The sequence below is a fragment of the Charadrius vociferus genome, unplaced genomic scaffold (genome assembly GCF_000708025.1).
Source record: "Charadrius vociferus isolate BGI_N301 unplaced genomic scaffold, ASM70802v2 scaffold407, whole genome shotgun sequence".
NCBI lineage: Eukaryota > Metazoa > Chordata > Aves > Charadriiformes > Charadriidae > Charadrius > Charadrius vociferus.
The window spans coordinates 1,186,403-1,201,437 of NW_009649852.1; the positions used below are offsets into that span (position 1 = coordinate 1,186,403).

General features: G+C 46.1%; 1 protein-coding gene across 1 annotated transcript in view; it reads right to left on the reverse strand.

Moving 5' to 3' along the window:
* C2CD3 (C2 calcium-dependent domain containing 3) overlaps positions 1 to 15,035 on the reverse strand; it is a 64,318-nt gene that overhangs the window by 8,559 nt on the left and 40,724 nt on the right. Inside the window, 7 exon segments of the mRNA XM_009890998.1 lie at positions 3,595 to 3,697; positions 4,332 to 5,370; positions 8,282 to 8,499; positions 9,469 to 9,630; positions 10,568 to 10,668; positions 11,413 to 11,618; positions 13,403 to 13,467. Coding sequence (XP_009889300.1) covers positions 3,595 to 3,697; positions 4,332 to 5,370; positions 8,282 to 8,499; positions 9,469 to 9,630; positions 10,568 to 10,668; positions 11,413 to 11,618; positions 13,403 to 13,467 — 1,894 coding nt within the window.

The following is a 15,035-nucleotide window of genomic DNA, read 5'->3' on the forward strand; positions in this document are numbered from 1 at the left end:
TCATGTAAAAACAGTTGTAGCTTTACAGTAAATACGATACAGTGCTGGATGCTGTTAAGTTTAGCCACGAACTTGGATAATTTCCCCTCGGTTGTATCGGGAACTGCCCGGAAAAGGGCTGAGAAGAGAGAAGGGCAAAGCTGCTCGCTAATCCTGAAAAGCGGCAGAAGTCAAAGCAGGACGACTGGAGCAGAGAGGAGAGCGGGTGAGCAGCGTGGAAGAGGAGAGCCGGGAAGAACCTCGAGAACTGGAAGCCTGACTCTGATGTAACGGAGAAAAAAAGCTCAAAAAATGTTAAATTTCGTGAGGGTCTGCAAAGCTCAGGTCCCTGGAAGGTGAGCACAACATCCAGGCTGAGGCCTGAGCTGCTGCAGCACCTTCTCGTCCCTGCCCGTGGCAGGGAGGTTGGAACTCGATGATCTTTAAGGTCCTTTCCAACCTAAACCGTTCTATGATTCTACGATTCTCACATCCCCGTGTCCTCACAGCGTGAGCTGAGACGACCCTTTTGCCTCAGAATACTGCCAGCTCCTTTGACGTGACTGCCCGCTTCGCCTCCTCACCGTTTCTTCATCGTTTTGCGTAAGAAGACGGGGAGAGCAGGGAGTCAGAGAAGGCAGGGAGCGGCGGCAGGAACACGAGGGAGGCCAGGAGAGAGGTTTGCCAGCTGCCACGTGAGCGAGAGGGGACTGCTGATCTTCAGATGAGAGCAGCTCACATTTCAGCCTTGCTGTCGCGCTCGGCGTTCGCTGAACTGCGCAGAAACCAAACAAACCCAGATTTAGAAACTCTTAAGGCTAATTCAGTGGCGCCCAGTGATAGGACGAGGGGTAATGGGCATAAACTTGAACATAGGAAGTTTCATCTTAACATGAGAAGGAACTTCTTTACTTTGAGGGTAGTGGAGCACTGGAACAGGCTGCCCAGAGAGGTGGTGGAGTCTCCCACTCTGGAGCCATCCCAAACCCGCCTGGACGCTGTCCTGTGCAACCTGTTGTAGGTGACCCTGCTCTGGCAGGGGGGTTGGACTAGATGATCTCCAGAGGTCCCTTCCAACCCTGACCATTCTGGGATTCTGTAATTAAGAACAAAACTATGAGAAAGCCGTTTTCCTGAGCTATATTTTACCACCGGCAGAAGCGGAAAACTTCTCGTTCTTCATACGTGTTTGATGTTGGGTGTGCGACTGAGTCCGGTCTCAACAGAAGCCTGCAAGTGCTGCCGCGAAGGATTAGCTCCAGCTAATCCTGGAATTAAACTGGTTTAAGGTCAGCTATATCCAAATAGCACCTTTCTAGTATTCTCCCTAATTACGAATTATTTTCAGGAGTGTGTTTCCACGGCGCTTCCAGAGGAAGAACGGGAGCTAACTCTGCAGAGAAGGCAAAACCCCGAAGAGGGGGCAGAGTGGAAGGGGGTATCAGCGACGGACAAGAGGCGAACGCAGAGAATCCGAAGGAGATTCCAAAGGAGAAACACATCTGAGATTCTGCTTCTGATTTCGTCCAGAATATTTAGGCACAGCATGAAAAGTACACTCAACGAGCGCTAAGACACACTGCAGTGTAGGTGTTATAATCAAGACATAGCTTAGGATCCTTGAAGCATCCTATGCCCGAGATTCCTCTGATAGAGGTCTCTACTTTCATCAGGAACAAGTTTCAAGGGCTTTAGGAAAAGATATATTATGTAAATAAATAAATAAAAAGAATTTTTACAACACAAACCAGCAAAATTTAAGGCATTTTACCTGAACTGTAAGCACGTTTATTAATTGCAAGTAGTTTCCATTACTTCAGAGCTATCAGATCCTGCCTGTTTCTGTCCTGTTTAATCAAGCAAGCCGTTTCCAGTTACGGAAATGTTCCTAGAGCGTTTGTTTCGTAGGTCATAAGGAGGGGAACCGACGCGTTCTCTTTTCTGGGAGTGGTAAACAAGCAGCCCGGCTGCTGCAGTACCCAGATCCACATCAACATCCATAGCAAAGCTGTGACTGGAAAAGAATCATATTTAGACCTCAAACCAACCGCGACCCAAACCTCTTGCAGGAAATCAATGTTTATGCATGTAAAACCACCTATGAAACGGCAAAAGAAATCAACAGCTTTCCCGCATGAGGAACGATCGCTCTATTCTGCTGTTCCTTCCGTCGAAGAACAGTTACTTGATACCGCTCAAGGAGGGCACGCTCAGCGAGTCTGCCGACGGCACCAAGCTGTGTGGAGCGGATGACACGCCTGAGGGATAGGATGGCATCCAGAGGGACCGGGACAGGCTGGAGAAGTGAGCGTGTCAACACCATGAGGCCAAGCGCAGGGTCCTGCACATAGGTGAGGGCCATCCCAAGCACAAATGCAGGTTGGGTGGAGAATGGATGGAGCCCTGAGGAGCAGGACCTGGGGGTGTCGGTGGATGAGAAGCTCCCCATGAGTCGGCAACGTGCGCGGGCAGCCCAGCAAGCCCCCGGCATCCTGGGCTGCATCCCCAGCAGCGTGGCCAGCAGGGCGAGGGGGGATTGTGCCCCTCTGCTGCGCTCTGCTCTGGGGAGACCCCCCTGCAGTGCCGCCTCCAGCTCGGGGGCCTCAGCACAGGAGAGACATGGACCTGGTGGAGCGGGGCCAGAGGAGGCCCCGGAGCTGCTGGGAGGGCTGGAGCCCCTCTGCTGGGAGGACAGGCTGGGAGAGGTGGGGGGGTTCAGCCTGGAGAAGAGAAGGCGAAAAAGGGGCGAGCTCAGAGCCCCTTCCAGTGCCTAAAGGGGCTCCAGGAGAGCTGGGGAGGGGACTCTGGGTCAGGGACGGAGCCATGGGACGAGGGGGGACGGTTTGACACTGACAGAGGGGAGATTGAGATGAGATATGGAGAAGAAAATCTTGGCTGTGCGGGTGGTGATCCCCTGGGGCAGGTTGCCCCGAGACGCTGTGGCTGCCCCATCCCTGGAGGTGTTCAAGGCCAGGTTGGACGGGGCTTGGAGCAACCTGGGCTGGTGGGAGGTGTCCCTGCCCAGGGCAGGGGGGTTGGAACGAGATGATCTATAAGGTCCCTTCCAACCTAAACCATTCTGTGATTCTATGAGAGGCTCTTTTGCTGCAAACTCCCTCATTTCATCCTTATCTAGAAGACATAAATTGGAGTTGTAATTACAAGTTACAGCTTGTGTCCTACCCTGCTCTGGCAGGGGGGTTGGACTAGATGATCTCCAGAGGTCCCTTCCAACCCTGACCATTCTGTGAATTCTGTGAATTCTGTGAATGCTGTGAAATGAGGCACCTTGCCTCACATTAAAACACAAAGAAGTGTGGAGCGAGCGATGGCCACTTCCACTCACCGCAATGGAGAAGAGCAACATTCACTATCGTATATAGACAAACTGGTTAACATAAATCCATAAGTATCCCCAATAATGCAACCGTGAATGCTGAAAATTATTCTCAGAGAGAAGAGGTATCAGAAAGATTCTCCTTGACTTGATTTGGAAGCCATCATCTCTAACCTGAGTGCTGACAGGCAAAGAAAGGCAGAAGTTCTTCTGTTCCTGCTTTAACGAAGGGATTCCGTTAAGCTAAGACAACAAAGGAAAGGATGCCCCATACTTACCTTCAGAGCTGTGGAAGGATGAGAAGACACGCTGAGCAGTCTCATGGAGGCTTCCATCTGCTGGGGTGAAAGGAAGAAGTTGGGAACAACAACAGGACCAGATCTGAGCAGAACTGTTAAGGAACAACTTTTGGCAGCGTGTAGTTGCCCAAAGCTCCACCGGAGCTGCAGATGTGGAATGAGCGTCATTGTAACAGCTGTTGATGGATCCCAGATGGCAAGTCTCATTCATTTTAATCAATAATCACGGGAGACCAACTTGCTTTACAGTAATACGTCACATATTTGTAGACAACTTCAACCTGCAAAAATTCCAACACAACTTAGTGAAACTGAATGTGAGATTTGGGATCTGTGCAAGAAACGCAGGAAAGAATTTTAAAAGCAAAATAAACTGCGTTTCTTTTAATACAGAAGAAACACAAGAGCTATAATACATGGAGAAAAATAACATGGGGAAAAACGCAAGACGTTGAAACTATCCAAAATGAAATAACTCTCACAGATCACAGAATGTATCGGTTGCAAACAGTAAGGAAGTCATCACTACGTTGTGCGAAACACAACACAACAGGTTCTTCCGATGCCTTCCCAGGTCACCAATTCTACGCTCATTTTACAGGGAAGAGCTCCCCACAGGGAATTTCTCTTTCCTGAGGCCTCTGAGATTCTAACCAAGAAACAGGACACGTTCCCTGAATGCAATGTGTGTTTACAAAAAGAGAAAAGAAGGATACAAAAAAATTTTCGGTTTGACAGACTTTTCAGAGTCTTCCAGTGGGTCTTCACTACTGTCGTCAGAAACGCTTTCACTATTTCCTTCCGAGCCTGCTTGGGCTGATACTGTCTTAATACAGATCTCATCAGAACCACTTTCTTCCTCGTCTTGACGTTCTCCATTTACAACCTCACCTTTTTCCTCCTTCTCTCTTTCTGTGGTCTTTGGATTGGTCAAAGCAACGTCTGCTGGAAATGCCAGTAGTTCTTTGGAGGCCGCACGAAACTCTACATTTTGCTCTATAGGTTTCGTGTTAAATGCTCTACCCCGATCACAATTTCCATTTTCTACAGGGCCGTTGGCTGTTTGATGCACTTCTGACAAATGAGCAGGCTGAAACAGCTCCTTCTCTGTTGTTTCCATGCCACTATTCAAGCTTTGAAAGCCTTCTGTTGCTGCCGAAGGACCGCTCTCGTCTGCGTGGAGGCTAACGCACGGGCTAAGGGCGGTGAGCACGCTTTGGTTGTCACCCTGTAGTACGCTCGAGAAGGTGCTGCTCCATCTGCTTCCTCTTTGCAAACAGTGTATATCCACCGAGTGCCGATCTTCAGGCCCCAAATCTATGGGCTGTCGCTCAGCACCCGGCTCCGCTTCAGACAGCACACTGGACCAGGGACTAGTTTTGTCCGTTATGGTTGTTATTTCATTAAGAGTTCGTGGTTCTATAATGTCTTCTTCATATTCTTCTTCACTGTGTGGCTGGACGGCAAAAGCACCTTCGCCTTCCTGGACGTAGTCTGCTGGCAAAGGATGCTCATCTTCAGGGACAGCTTGGTCCAGAAATTCACGCAACATGTGTCTCTCAAACACAGATCTCCCAAAAGAGCAGGGCTGCTGTGTATCGCTGCGAACGCTGCGCGAGTCCAACTCAAGCTGACTTACTTCAGTTCCGGCTCCTTCATCCTGCTGGTCAGGTACATGAGTAGTACACGGTTTTCTGCTGTTGTCTTGATGCCCATCAGAAGATTCTTTGCTATTTTTAGTTATAGTCTGTAAGTCTGATGAATAGAAAACAGCATCGGTAAACGCACAGAGCAACGATTCACCTTTTATCTGATTTATTTGGGCTTTTTGCAGAAAATCGTATGCGCAAGAGTGGTCTGGAGTTAAACGTGCACAGCTTTGCCACACACTCTGCGGATGGGATCACGTTCGGCTCTCTTAATCATTGACAAGGCCCGGAGAAGGACAGAAATGCTAAGCAAAAAAATGCAGGATGAAACTACTGGGAAATAACTAGAAGTACCTACCTCAATGTAAAGAAAAAAAAAAAAAAATTGGACGGTGCAAATACTCTGATACACAGAGTACACCTAAAGCAAAAGGAAAAAAATGCCTATTGCTTGGAGCGGCTAAAAACAGTTTGGACAGTTGATGGGAAGGAGAGAGGATGAATCTAGACAGGAAAGATGCATCATCTAACCACCGTTTCCTCTCATAGCTTCCCCAGTTTTATTGTAGGGGCACAGAAGACACAGTTGCCTACTGATATTCTCCAGCTTTCAGTTCAATTTACCAACTCGAACCAAATGGCAGACGATTGTTAATTAAATAATTGTAAACCAGGAATTCACTCAGGACTGTTGCTCAGTTGTGGCGGTAAAATTGCAAAGTCTGAAAACAAAGAGCTGCCTCTGCTCCTAACACAGGCTCTGAAAAAACACGACTGGAGTAGGAGCGTAAACACTAACAAAATCTCTGCGGTCCTGACAATCTCTGGGATTTTATCATTTTTAAAATTTTTTAAAAAGCCACAATCACCTGTTTTTGGTTCCTAGATAGCAGATCCTATTCAGTTCTTGCATTTTTTTGAGAAATCAGTTCACCAGTATCAGGTTAAATGGCAAACTACCGCTGAGCAAAAGCCTTGCTGTGAGGTCACGGTGGAGGACGTTTGGAAAAGGGGAAGGAAGAGTTTGAGACAGACTGTGGAGGACAGCATGTAAAGAAGCAGTAAAAACAATTAACGAAGGTGAGAAGCGGAACAAAAAGAGCAAAACCTTGGGGGAAAAAGAGTAACTTTTCAACTGACAGCGCTCTGAGCCACGGTTTGTTCTCTACTCCGATAAATAATTTTAAAAGCACCGGCATGGATTTGATTTCCTGGTCATTTTGCTACTCACAGCACCTCTCTGGTAGGAGATCAGAGTGGCACGAACAGTTAAGCGAACATTAAATTAACTGCAATCGGTGGAGAGGCCGGCGCTGAGACGAAGATCGGTTACGACGGAGCTGGTAGAAATGTCAGGCAGAGGGAAATAACAGACACCTGAAACCAAGGTGTACAAAGAGATACGGTTTCCTTCCCTGTTATGTCACACTCCATCCTTATTAAGGAGGTCATTCGGTGTCCAACAGCAGCAACGATAGGGAAAATTAATTGCTCTGATGCCTCTAAAAGAGGAAATGTATTGAATGTGATCAACAGAAAAGCTGCCGCTTACTAAGAGCTGTGTCTTACCTATCCTAAAATAGTTTTATTTTAGCCACTCGTTGTAGGGCACAAATTTCATGTGAAAACAGAGATATGCCAATTCCTGTTAGCAAAGAACCACGGACTCAGCTCAGTACCGTTCTGTGGATTGCTCTTCCGCAAGAGCTCCCTTTTTCTGCTGAACAGACAGGGAAATTTAAGCAGAATTCACGCTATCTGGAGAGGGCCTTAACTCCCACCTAATTTTCCTTCTGAATGTTTCAGTTCAACACTACCAGTTCAATGTCTTCATCAATTGCTGGATCCATCCCTGGATGAAGGGATGGAGTGTTCAAGAGAAGGAGATAGCTACTTGAAAATATATTACCAAATTTGATAATAAGTAATCAAAATGAACAAACAGGCCACTTGCAGCTAGATAACAAAAAAAGCAGGTTTATATTCTATTATGTTTTCCCCTTTAGGATCTCAAAAGCTTACAAGTGTTCTAAGTACTTCATAAAAAAGCCACTCCACTTCAAATTTTGACTAATAAACTAATAGATTAACAAGTTAAATTGTTGTTGTACTTGCAGCCTTTTGAAAGCAATTCTATGAGAACAAGAAATGAAAAAATATTTATTTTTTTTTTAATTTTGTCTAGTTTATCAGTCTTTAAAGTATTGGATCTGTAACACAGTCAAAGGAAGCCAGCAATGTGCCCTCGCAGCCAAGAAGGTGAATGGCATCCTGGGGTGCATCAAGAAGGGTGTGGCCTGCAGGTTGAGGGACATCATCCTCCCCCTCTACTCTGCCCTGGTGAGGCCGCATCTGGAGTCCTGCGTCCATTTCTGGGCTCCCCAGTTCAAGAAGGACAGGGAACTGCTGGAGGCGGTCCAGCAAAGGGCTACAAAGATGATGAGGGGACTGGAGCATCTTTATGATGAGGAAAAGCTGAGGGACTTGGGGCTGTTCAGTCTGGAGAAGAGAAGACTGAGGGGGATCTCATCAATGCTGATAAATCCTTCAAGGGAGGTGCCGGGGGGATGGGGACAGTCTGTTTCCAGTGGTGCCCAGTGACAGGACAAGAAGTAATGGGCACAAACTTGAATATAGGAAGTACCATCTGAACACGAGGAGGATATTCTCTGCTGTGAGGGTGGCAGAGCAGTGGCACAGGCTGCCCAGAGAGGTGGGGGTGTCTCCCACTCTGGAGCCATCCCAAACCCGCCTGGACGCCGTCCTGTGCCACTGCTGGAGGTGCCCCTGCTCTGGCGGGGGGTGGGATGGGGGAGCTCCAGAGGGCTCTTCCAACCTCCACCAGTCTGGGAGTCTGGCATTACTGACAGGGGTTTGAAAGACTCTCTGAAGCACTCTCGCAACAGACCAACACATGCTGATTACCAACACCAGGAACTGGTCCTCATTACGTTATAAATTTGAAAATACTTTAAGGCAGCTTCTGACAAAAAATTCCAAACCGAGCGACAACTTACCATTGATTAAGCTGCTGACCTGAGACACCAACTGACTGGATTTTTCCAAAAGATGGCATCCACTGGGATCCACTTCTTTGCTCATCAAGCCCCGACGATCGCTCTCCGGCTCCTCATGACTTGCTTTGGATGTGTGACCGTAACTGAAGTCAGGAAAAGACCTGGTCAGCTTCTGACTGAAGTATCTTTGAACCTCATCCAGCTCACTCAAGTTTTTTCTGTAAGCAGTGGTAAGAAATTTGGTAAGATGAAAAAAATAAAAAGCCCGTGGCAGCCTGGTTCTATTTGTATCATTCTAGTCAACAGCATGTAAATACGCAAATACAAGATTAAGGGTTGTTATTGAAAAATAGATCAGTAAGTGTTGAGGACGCTCCGTCTAAGCAAGAGGATAACACTCAAGAACAAAGCCGAATTGGCTACGAAAGTTAGGCTGGAAGTTAAAAAAAAAGAGTTAGTTTTAAACTTACTTGATCAAAGAAAGTTGGATTGGAGATGACCTTCCAACAGAAGTCATAAAGCCAAGAATATTAATTGACTTTACGACTGAGCTTGATAAAAATCTGAGGATTTCTACCTGCTTAAGATCTAAGGATTTTATGACATATTGCTTGTGGTAGCAGGGAAAGGGATGCAATGACTCAGAAAGTCTCTTTCAGTCCTATATTCTTACATATAATATTCTCCTAAAATTTATAGCTGATTTAAACCTAGAATCTAGTCGAGAGAAAAATTCTTCTAGTAGGGAGAAAGGCATCCCGCTGGGAAAGGACATCCTGCTCCGTGCACCATGAAATGCTTACAGGCTTGTTTCTTCCATCTGTGAAAACCAGCTCAGAGGACTACTGGCCTAACAGAGTGTGTTGCGTTACAGATGTACAAAGAGGGATAAAGCAAAGCATTCTATCGAGATTTGGAAACACCGGTGTTGCTGTTTTCCTTCAGAGACTCACAGCATTGCCTGAGCCTCAGTCCTAAGGCAGGGCTTCTCCCGTAGTCCCCGTTTTTCCAATCTCATCTCATCCTGCCGTAAATTACACTCATATCCCACTGATACCTCTTAATCGGTTGTTGTATATTTTCATTTTCATTTCCTTTAAAAACGGATGCAAGAATTCTTCAGTGTCAAGCTCAGCTTTGCAAACCGAAGGCTTGGAATTACCTTGTGGGCTATCGCTCTGCTTTACCTGAGAGCAGTTAGAAGAGAAGCGCGCGATGACAGCGACAACGAGTCCATCTTTGCCGCCCGCTGCGTGTTCCCTTCTGCTTGCTGCAGGGATTGGTGAAATCTGCGCACGTTCTGCATGTGCTCTTCGTGACGAGGCGTGTGTGTTCCAGGGGGACTAATTCTGCTAGAAACAGGCCTATGTTTAACAACAGAAAGCAGGCTGAAACCTCAAATTGTGAAAGTCATGCCAACTAAGAATATCCAACGTCTTTCAATGCATCAAAGAGCCACCGATGGATGAAAGTAGCTCCTTCAAATGTCATCAAGAATGGCATTTACTGTTTCAGATTTACACTAAAATAAAGGAAACTGCAACTACCGTCTCCGCACTGGTTACATAGTGTGGCTGAAAGGGAATTTCCAGCGTCTGCTGGGAGCTGCCAAGCCAGCTGTTCAGACCACACAATGGTGGCCCCACCATCCCTCTAAACTTCAAACACACGTCCTACGTATGCTAAATAAACAAACCGTGAATTAAAACGCTCTCTCACATGTTGCTCCTTAAATATATGAACGCTGGCGCTTGTTTTAAGGGACAGAAAGCCGGAATTGCTGCAGGATAGCTGACAGCCCTAGTCCTGGAATGTGCAATATTACGGCATTTCACCGGCTGTCACTCACCGGCCACAGACAGGAGTTATGGCAAAATAAAGGGGATATATCAGTAATACTCTATTCTAACTTACGCTTATTATCCTTATTAAAAATAAAACCAAATACAAACACAACCCTTATTCTTACAAAGGTCTGGAAGAAGTATCTGCCAGTTTTAGCAATGGCACAATGTAAATCCTAATGTAGAAGGGTGTCAATGAAACAAATCAGGAAACATCAGTGAGAAGAAAAAGAACATCTGGGTTTTGTAGAACGAGAAAACCTGCCTCAGGATTTCTGTTTCCTGGGTCACCCTCTCACTGGTAAAGGGAATTTGGTATCATCTTTAAGCCCAAACACAGGGATAGAGCTTTGACAGGGTTTGATATTTTCTCAGTAGAGTCAATAGGCTTCAGCTCGGTCGATTTCTGAGCCCTGAAAATAATCGAAATTACTCGACCTACCGCTCTCGAGTAGGAACACTGACTTCGTTTGACACGGGATTCGACATCTGCTTGGAAAAGCTTGTAGCATTACTGGGAAATGTTGGAAAGCTGGGCTTCACCTAGAATAAACACCACCACCACATGAGTCTTCCACAGCAAGAAAATAGAGAAATTAAAGTAGTATCTTCCTGAGTTAACAAACAAAAACTTAAGTTTTCTAAGGATTTTCCAGTGCTGAGCTGAAGTACCATTTCACAACACTCTGATTTCAGCAACATCTGTTAATTCCTCCCCCGCTACCGAAGAGTAAACCGATGGAAAGTAGGGTGCAGGGGCTCCATTACACCCCAACGTAACTGAAAAGTCTAGAGAATTAAAAAAAAAAAAAAAAAAAAACAACACAAAAAATGGCAAATCTTCCAGAAAAATAAAGTTCTGCCAAATTAGAAATGTACTAACCAACGAAAGGCTGAATTTACAGTGTTTTTTGGGCATCAGCTGCTACCCAAAGCAGCAAACAGAACAACGCCAGGCTCCCAGACATCCAAACCCACAGAATATTCTCCTAATAATAATAAAAAAAACCCAAACACCCACAAAGTAACAACAGAGTGAAGCCACTGGAGACGATCATGACCTCGGTTTGAAGGAGTGTTGCAACCAGTGCTGGCCCGCAGGTACCGTGGAAACATAGAGCAGCATTCCTAAACAAGGAATTAAGTGTTTCTGGTCTGTTTACACCGACTGATCCGTTACAGTACTCTGGATTTGCTACGTTTGCTCATTGCTTCAAAAACCCACCGAGTCGGTGATGATTAAGAATCTAATCAGATACGCACAGGGGAGGAAACTCAAGTACGTACTGAAGAACTCGGTGCCTGGGTCCGGATCCTTGCCTGCCTTTCTTCTTTGAGATTATTTATGTTTTGAAGAGGGGCAACCGCTACTTTGATCTGCCCTCGGCACTGGCCACTGAAGTCCGTAATATTGTACCACCCGCACACGAGCTGGAAGCCAGAAAGAAGAGGAGAAAGGTCCACTGATGCAAATCCGATCACTCGCTCAATCTCTGGGGAAGAAGAATATAAAGCACGTGTGAATTTAAACTGCATGTAAACGAAACGTTTTCAGGAATGCTAAAAATCAGTCAGTTATAACAGCCCTGGAAATATGTCTAGACTTCAGAGGGAAATACATCTTATAAAACTGAAAAAAAAAAAAAGGTTTAAAAGCTGACAGCTCTCGTGAGGCGAAGAGCAAGTAAAGAGTGGAGCAAAAATGGGGAGCAAATAGAAAGTAGAGTTCAAGACAACAGAAACGAGACTTGGATTTTCATTGTCAACATGCTTCAAACGTAGAGACCTATGGGGTCTGACTGAGAAGCAGGAAAAATAGTTTCAAGCGATTAAACCAGCTTCCTCCCTATGGATTTGCCGAAATAGCTGTGCCCACTGCAGCTGTTGATACCCTGAACACCTCCATCGGTAGTAATTCACAGAAACCAATTTTTACCTCCCACTAGAAGGATGCTGGAGAGAAACAGCAGGCAGGAGGAGCGCCTCGCTGCAGGCGTAAGAAAGGACATGAGGGTTACATACCCTGTGCAATATTTAATCAGAAGAACTAGTTAAACAAGGGTTGTAACAGAGGGAAAAAGAGTTGTAATGAAGGGGAAAATATTCAGCTTGAAAACGGGCTAGAAATAAGAGACAGAGACTTGAAAAAAATCAACCTGGAGGCCAATCTGGGACCCCAGCAAATGCATTCCGCCTCCAGCATCGCGTTCTCACTTCAGACACTCCCGTTTTCTTCCCTTAGCACTTTGCCAAAACTTTCAAAAATGCCGATTTGTCATCGCACTGTTGCATTTTTTTGTGCAACATTTTGTCTTTTCCGCCTCGCAAATTTATCTGAAGTACAGAACAAACAATCCTATCCAAGAGGAGGATATTATTTGGATTAGTTTGGCAGTTACATCCAGCAAAAAACGTCCCTGCAGAGACAACGAAAGACCGGGACAGGGAGAGGGACCGCAGGAGAGTCACTGTGTACACACCGTACTCTGTACAGGACAAAGAAAGGATGAGTTACACAGGAAGGTTATTTTTGAAGCAAGAAATCGGTCGGCTGAACTTTAATGTGTAAAAAAGAAAGAAAAAACCTCGCAGTATGTTAAAGATCCCATTCTAGCAGTCTGAACTGAAGACGCCGAGCTGTCTTCCCAACAACAAACACGCAGATTTTTGCGCTTACTTGGACCAATTAAATATCGGACACTAATTGGACGCTAAATATAGCGACAAAACAAGCAAACACCAATTTGAACTATTAGCAGCATCTTTTATCCTTTAACAATGGACAGCAGGTTCAGTAAAAATGCTTACAAAAAGCTTTTATGCTGTCAGGTTTGAAACCCAAGGCCTTCAGCTGCCCCAGTGATGGCTGAAACTGGGTGCAGGAGCGATTGTTAAAATATATCCGAGCCCCTATAAAAGCATTTGATTACAACTGCCTGGCCACACTTCAACCAGCTGCGGAGACAACAAGCGGAGCGTGAAAGACACAGTAAAGAATCTTCTTCACTGGGAAAATCCTACCTCAAAAATACTATCAAATTAAAAACGGAACCAAACCTCGCCAGATGATTAACGGGGAAAAGGAGGATGACGAGGGGCAGGAAATCAACGGGTATTTCTCTCTAGCATTCTTCTAGGGCGAGGTAAAAAATATCTTGACAATTCCACTCCCCGATTTACTTAATCGAATTTACTTGACTTGTATTAAATACAAGTCACCCAAGGAAAAGGTCGCAGAAAAACCACACTCCTCTCAATACCACGCTACAAACTTTACCTGCTTTATGCCACACTTTGAAGACCAAGGTTTGCTGTGGATCCAGCAGAAGCTCTTTGGATAATCTGTTAAGGAGAAAATCATAATTTGTTATGCAAAGTAGGAAAAAAGAGCAAGCGCAGTAAAATGCTTCTGAAGATTCAATCCCATTGTACCTATCCAGACAAATCAGTTTCCTTCCGGAATGACGCGGGCGGGAGAACGCAACAAAACCCAAAATCATTGAGCCCTCAAAAGCGTAACTATCTTTACACGGTTTCAGCTTTTGCTTATTCAAGAAGTATTTCCCTCTCCTCACTCTTGTTGTAAATTTAAAAGATAGGACAATAAACCCACGAAGAAATGGAAATACAGTTTATCTCATGACTCAATGACACAGTGACAGCAAAGCACTGGGGTTACAGTTGAAAGCTGTAATATTTGAAGTCGATTTCCGGGTAAAACCACCCTGAAAATTGAAGCGTCAAACGCAGAACTGCTTTTAAGTTGCTTGAAGCCATTCAGACATGACTCTGAGCATAAGGAACCTCTGAAACAAAACTTTTCCACTTCAACTATTAGTCTTCCAATGGTTTCATCTTCATATTACAAATTCCCTAAAGCCAAAACGCCAACTCAGCGGTCTGGCAGAAAAGCCCATTCCTGTGTGGGCACTGGTATATATTCGCATGCATTTTGTGATGGGCAAAATAAATTCAGGATGCTTTCTTGTTGCCTGTAACAGACTTGTTCCACCTAGTAGCCCGTTTGGCTACTGTTTGGAACTGATTTAAAATTTGGTATAGAAACACCGGGGAAACCACAAGACTGCAAACAGGTTTATTACTCAATATTACCATCACAGAATCCCAGACTGGTGAGGGTCGGAAGGGCCCTCTGGAGCTCTCCCAGTCCCACCCCCTGCCAGAGCAGGGGCACCTCCAGCAGTGGCACAGGACGGCGTCCAGGCGGGTTTGGAGTATGTCCAGAGTGGGAGACTCCCCCACCTCTCTGGGCAGCCTGTGCCACTGCTCTGCTGCCCTCACAGCAGAGAAGGCCCTCCTCAGCTTCAGATGGAACTTCATATGTTCAAGTTTGTGCCCGTTCCCTCTTGTCCTGTCACTGGGCACCACTGGAAACAGACTGTTCCCATCCCCCGGCACCCTCCCTTGAAGGATTTATCAGCGTTGATGAGATCCCCCCTCAGTCTTCTCTTCTCCAGACTGAACAGCCCCAAGTCCCTCAGCCTTTCCTCATCACAAAGATGCTCCAGTCCCCTCATCATCTTCGTAGCCCTTTGCTGGACCTCTCCAGCAGTTCCCTGTCCTTCTTGAACTGGGGAGCCCCGAACTGGATGCAGTGCTCCAGATGTGGCATCCCCAGGGCAGAGCAGAGGGCGAGGATGACCTCCCTCGAGGTATGACTTGATCTGCTGGGGTTCCTTGGAGCGGTCAATTCATCTGCTCCAATTTAGGGTCAGATGTTGTTGAGGCCCCATCCCTGGAGGTGTTGAAGGCCAGGCTGGACGTGGCCTTGGGCAACCTGGTCTAGTGGGAGGTGCCCCTGCCCATGGCAGGGGGGGGGGAGACGATGATCTTCAAGGTCCTTTCCAACCCAAACCATTGTATGATTCTATGATTCTATGTCTAAGTCC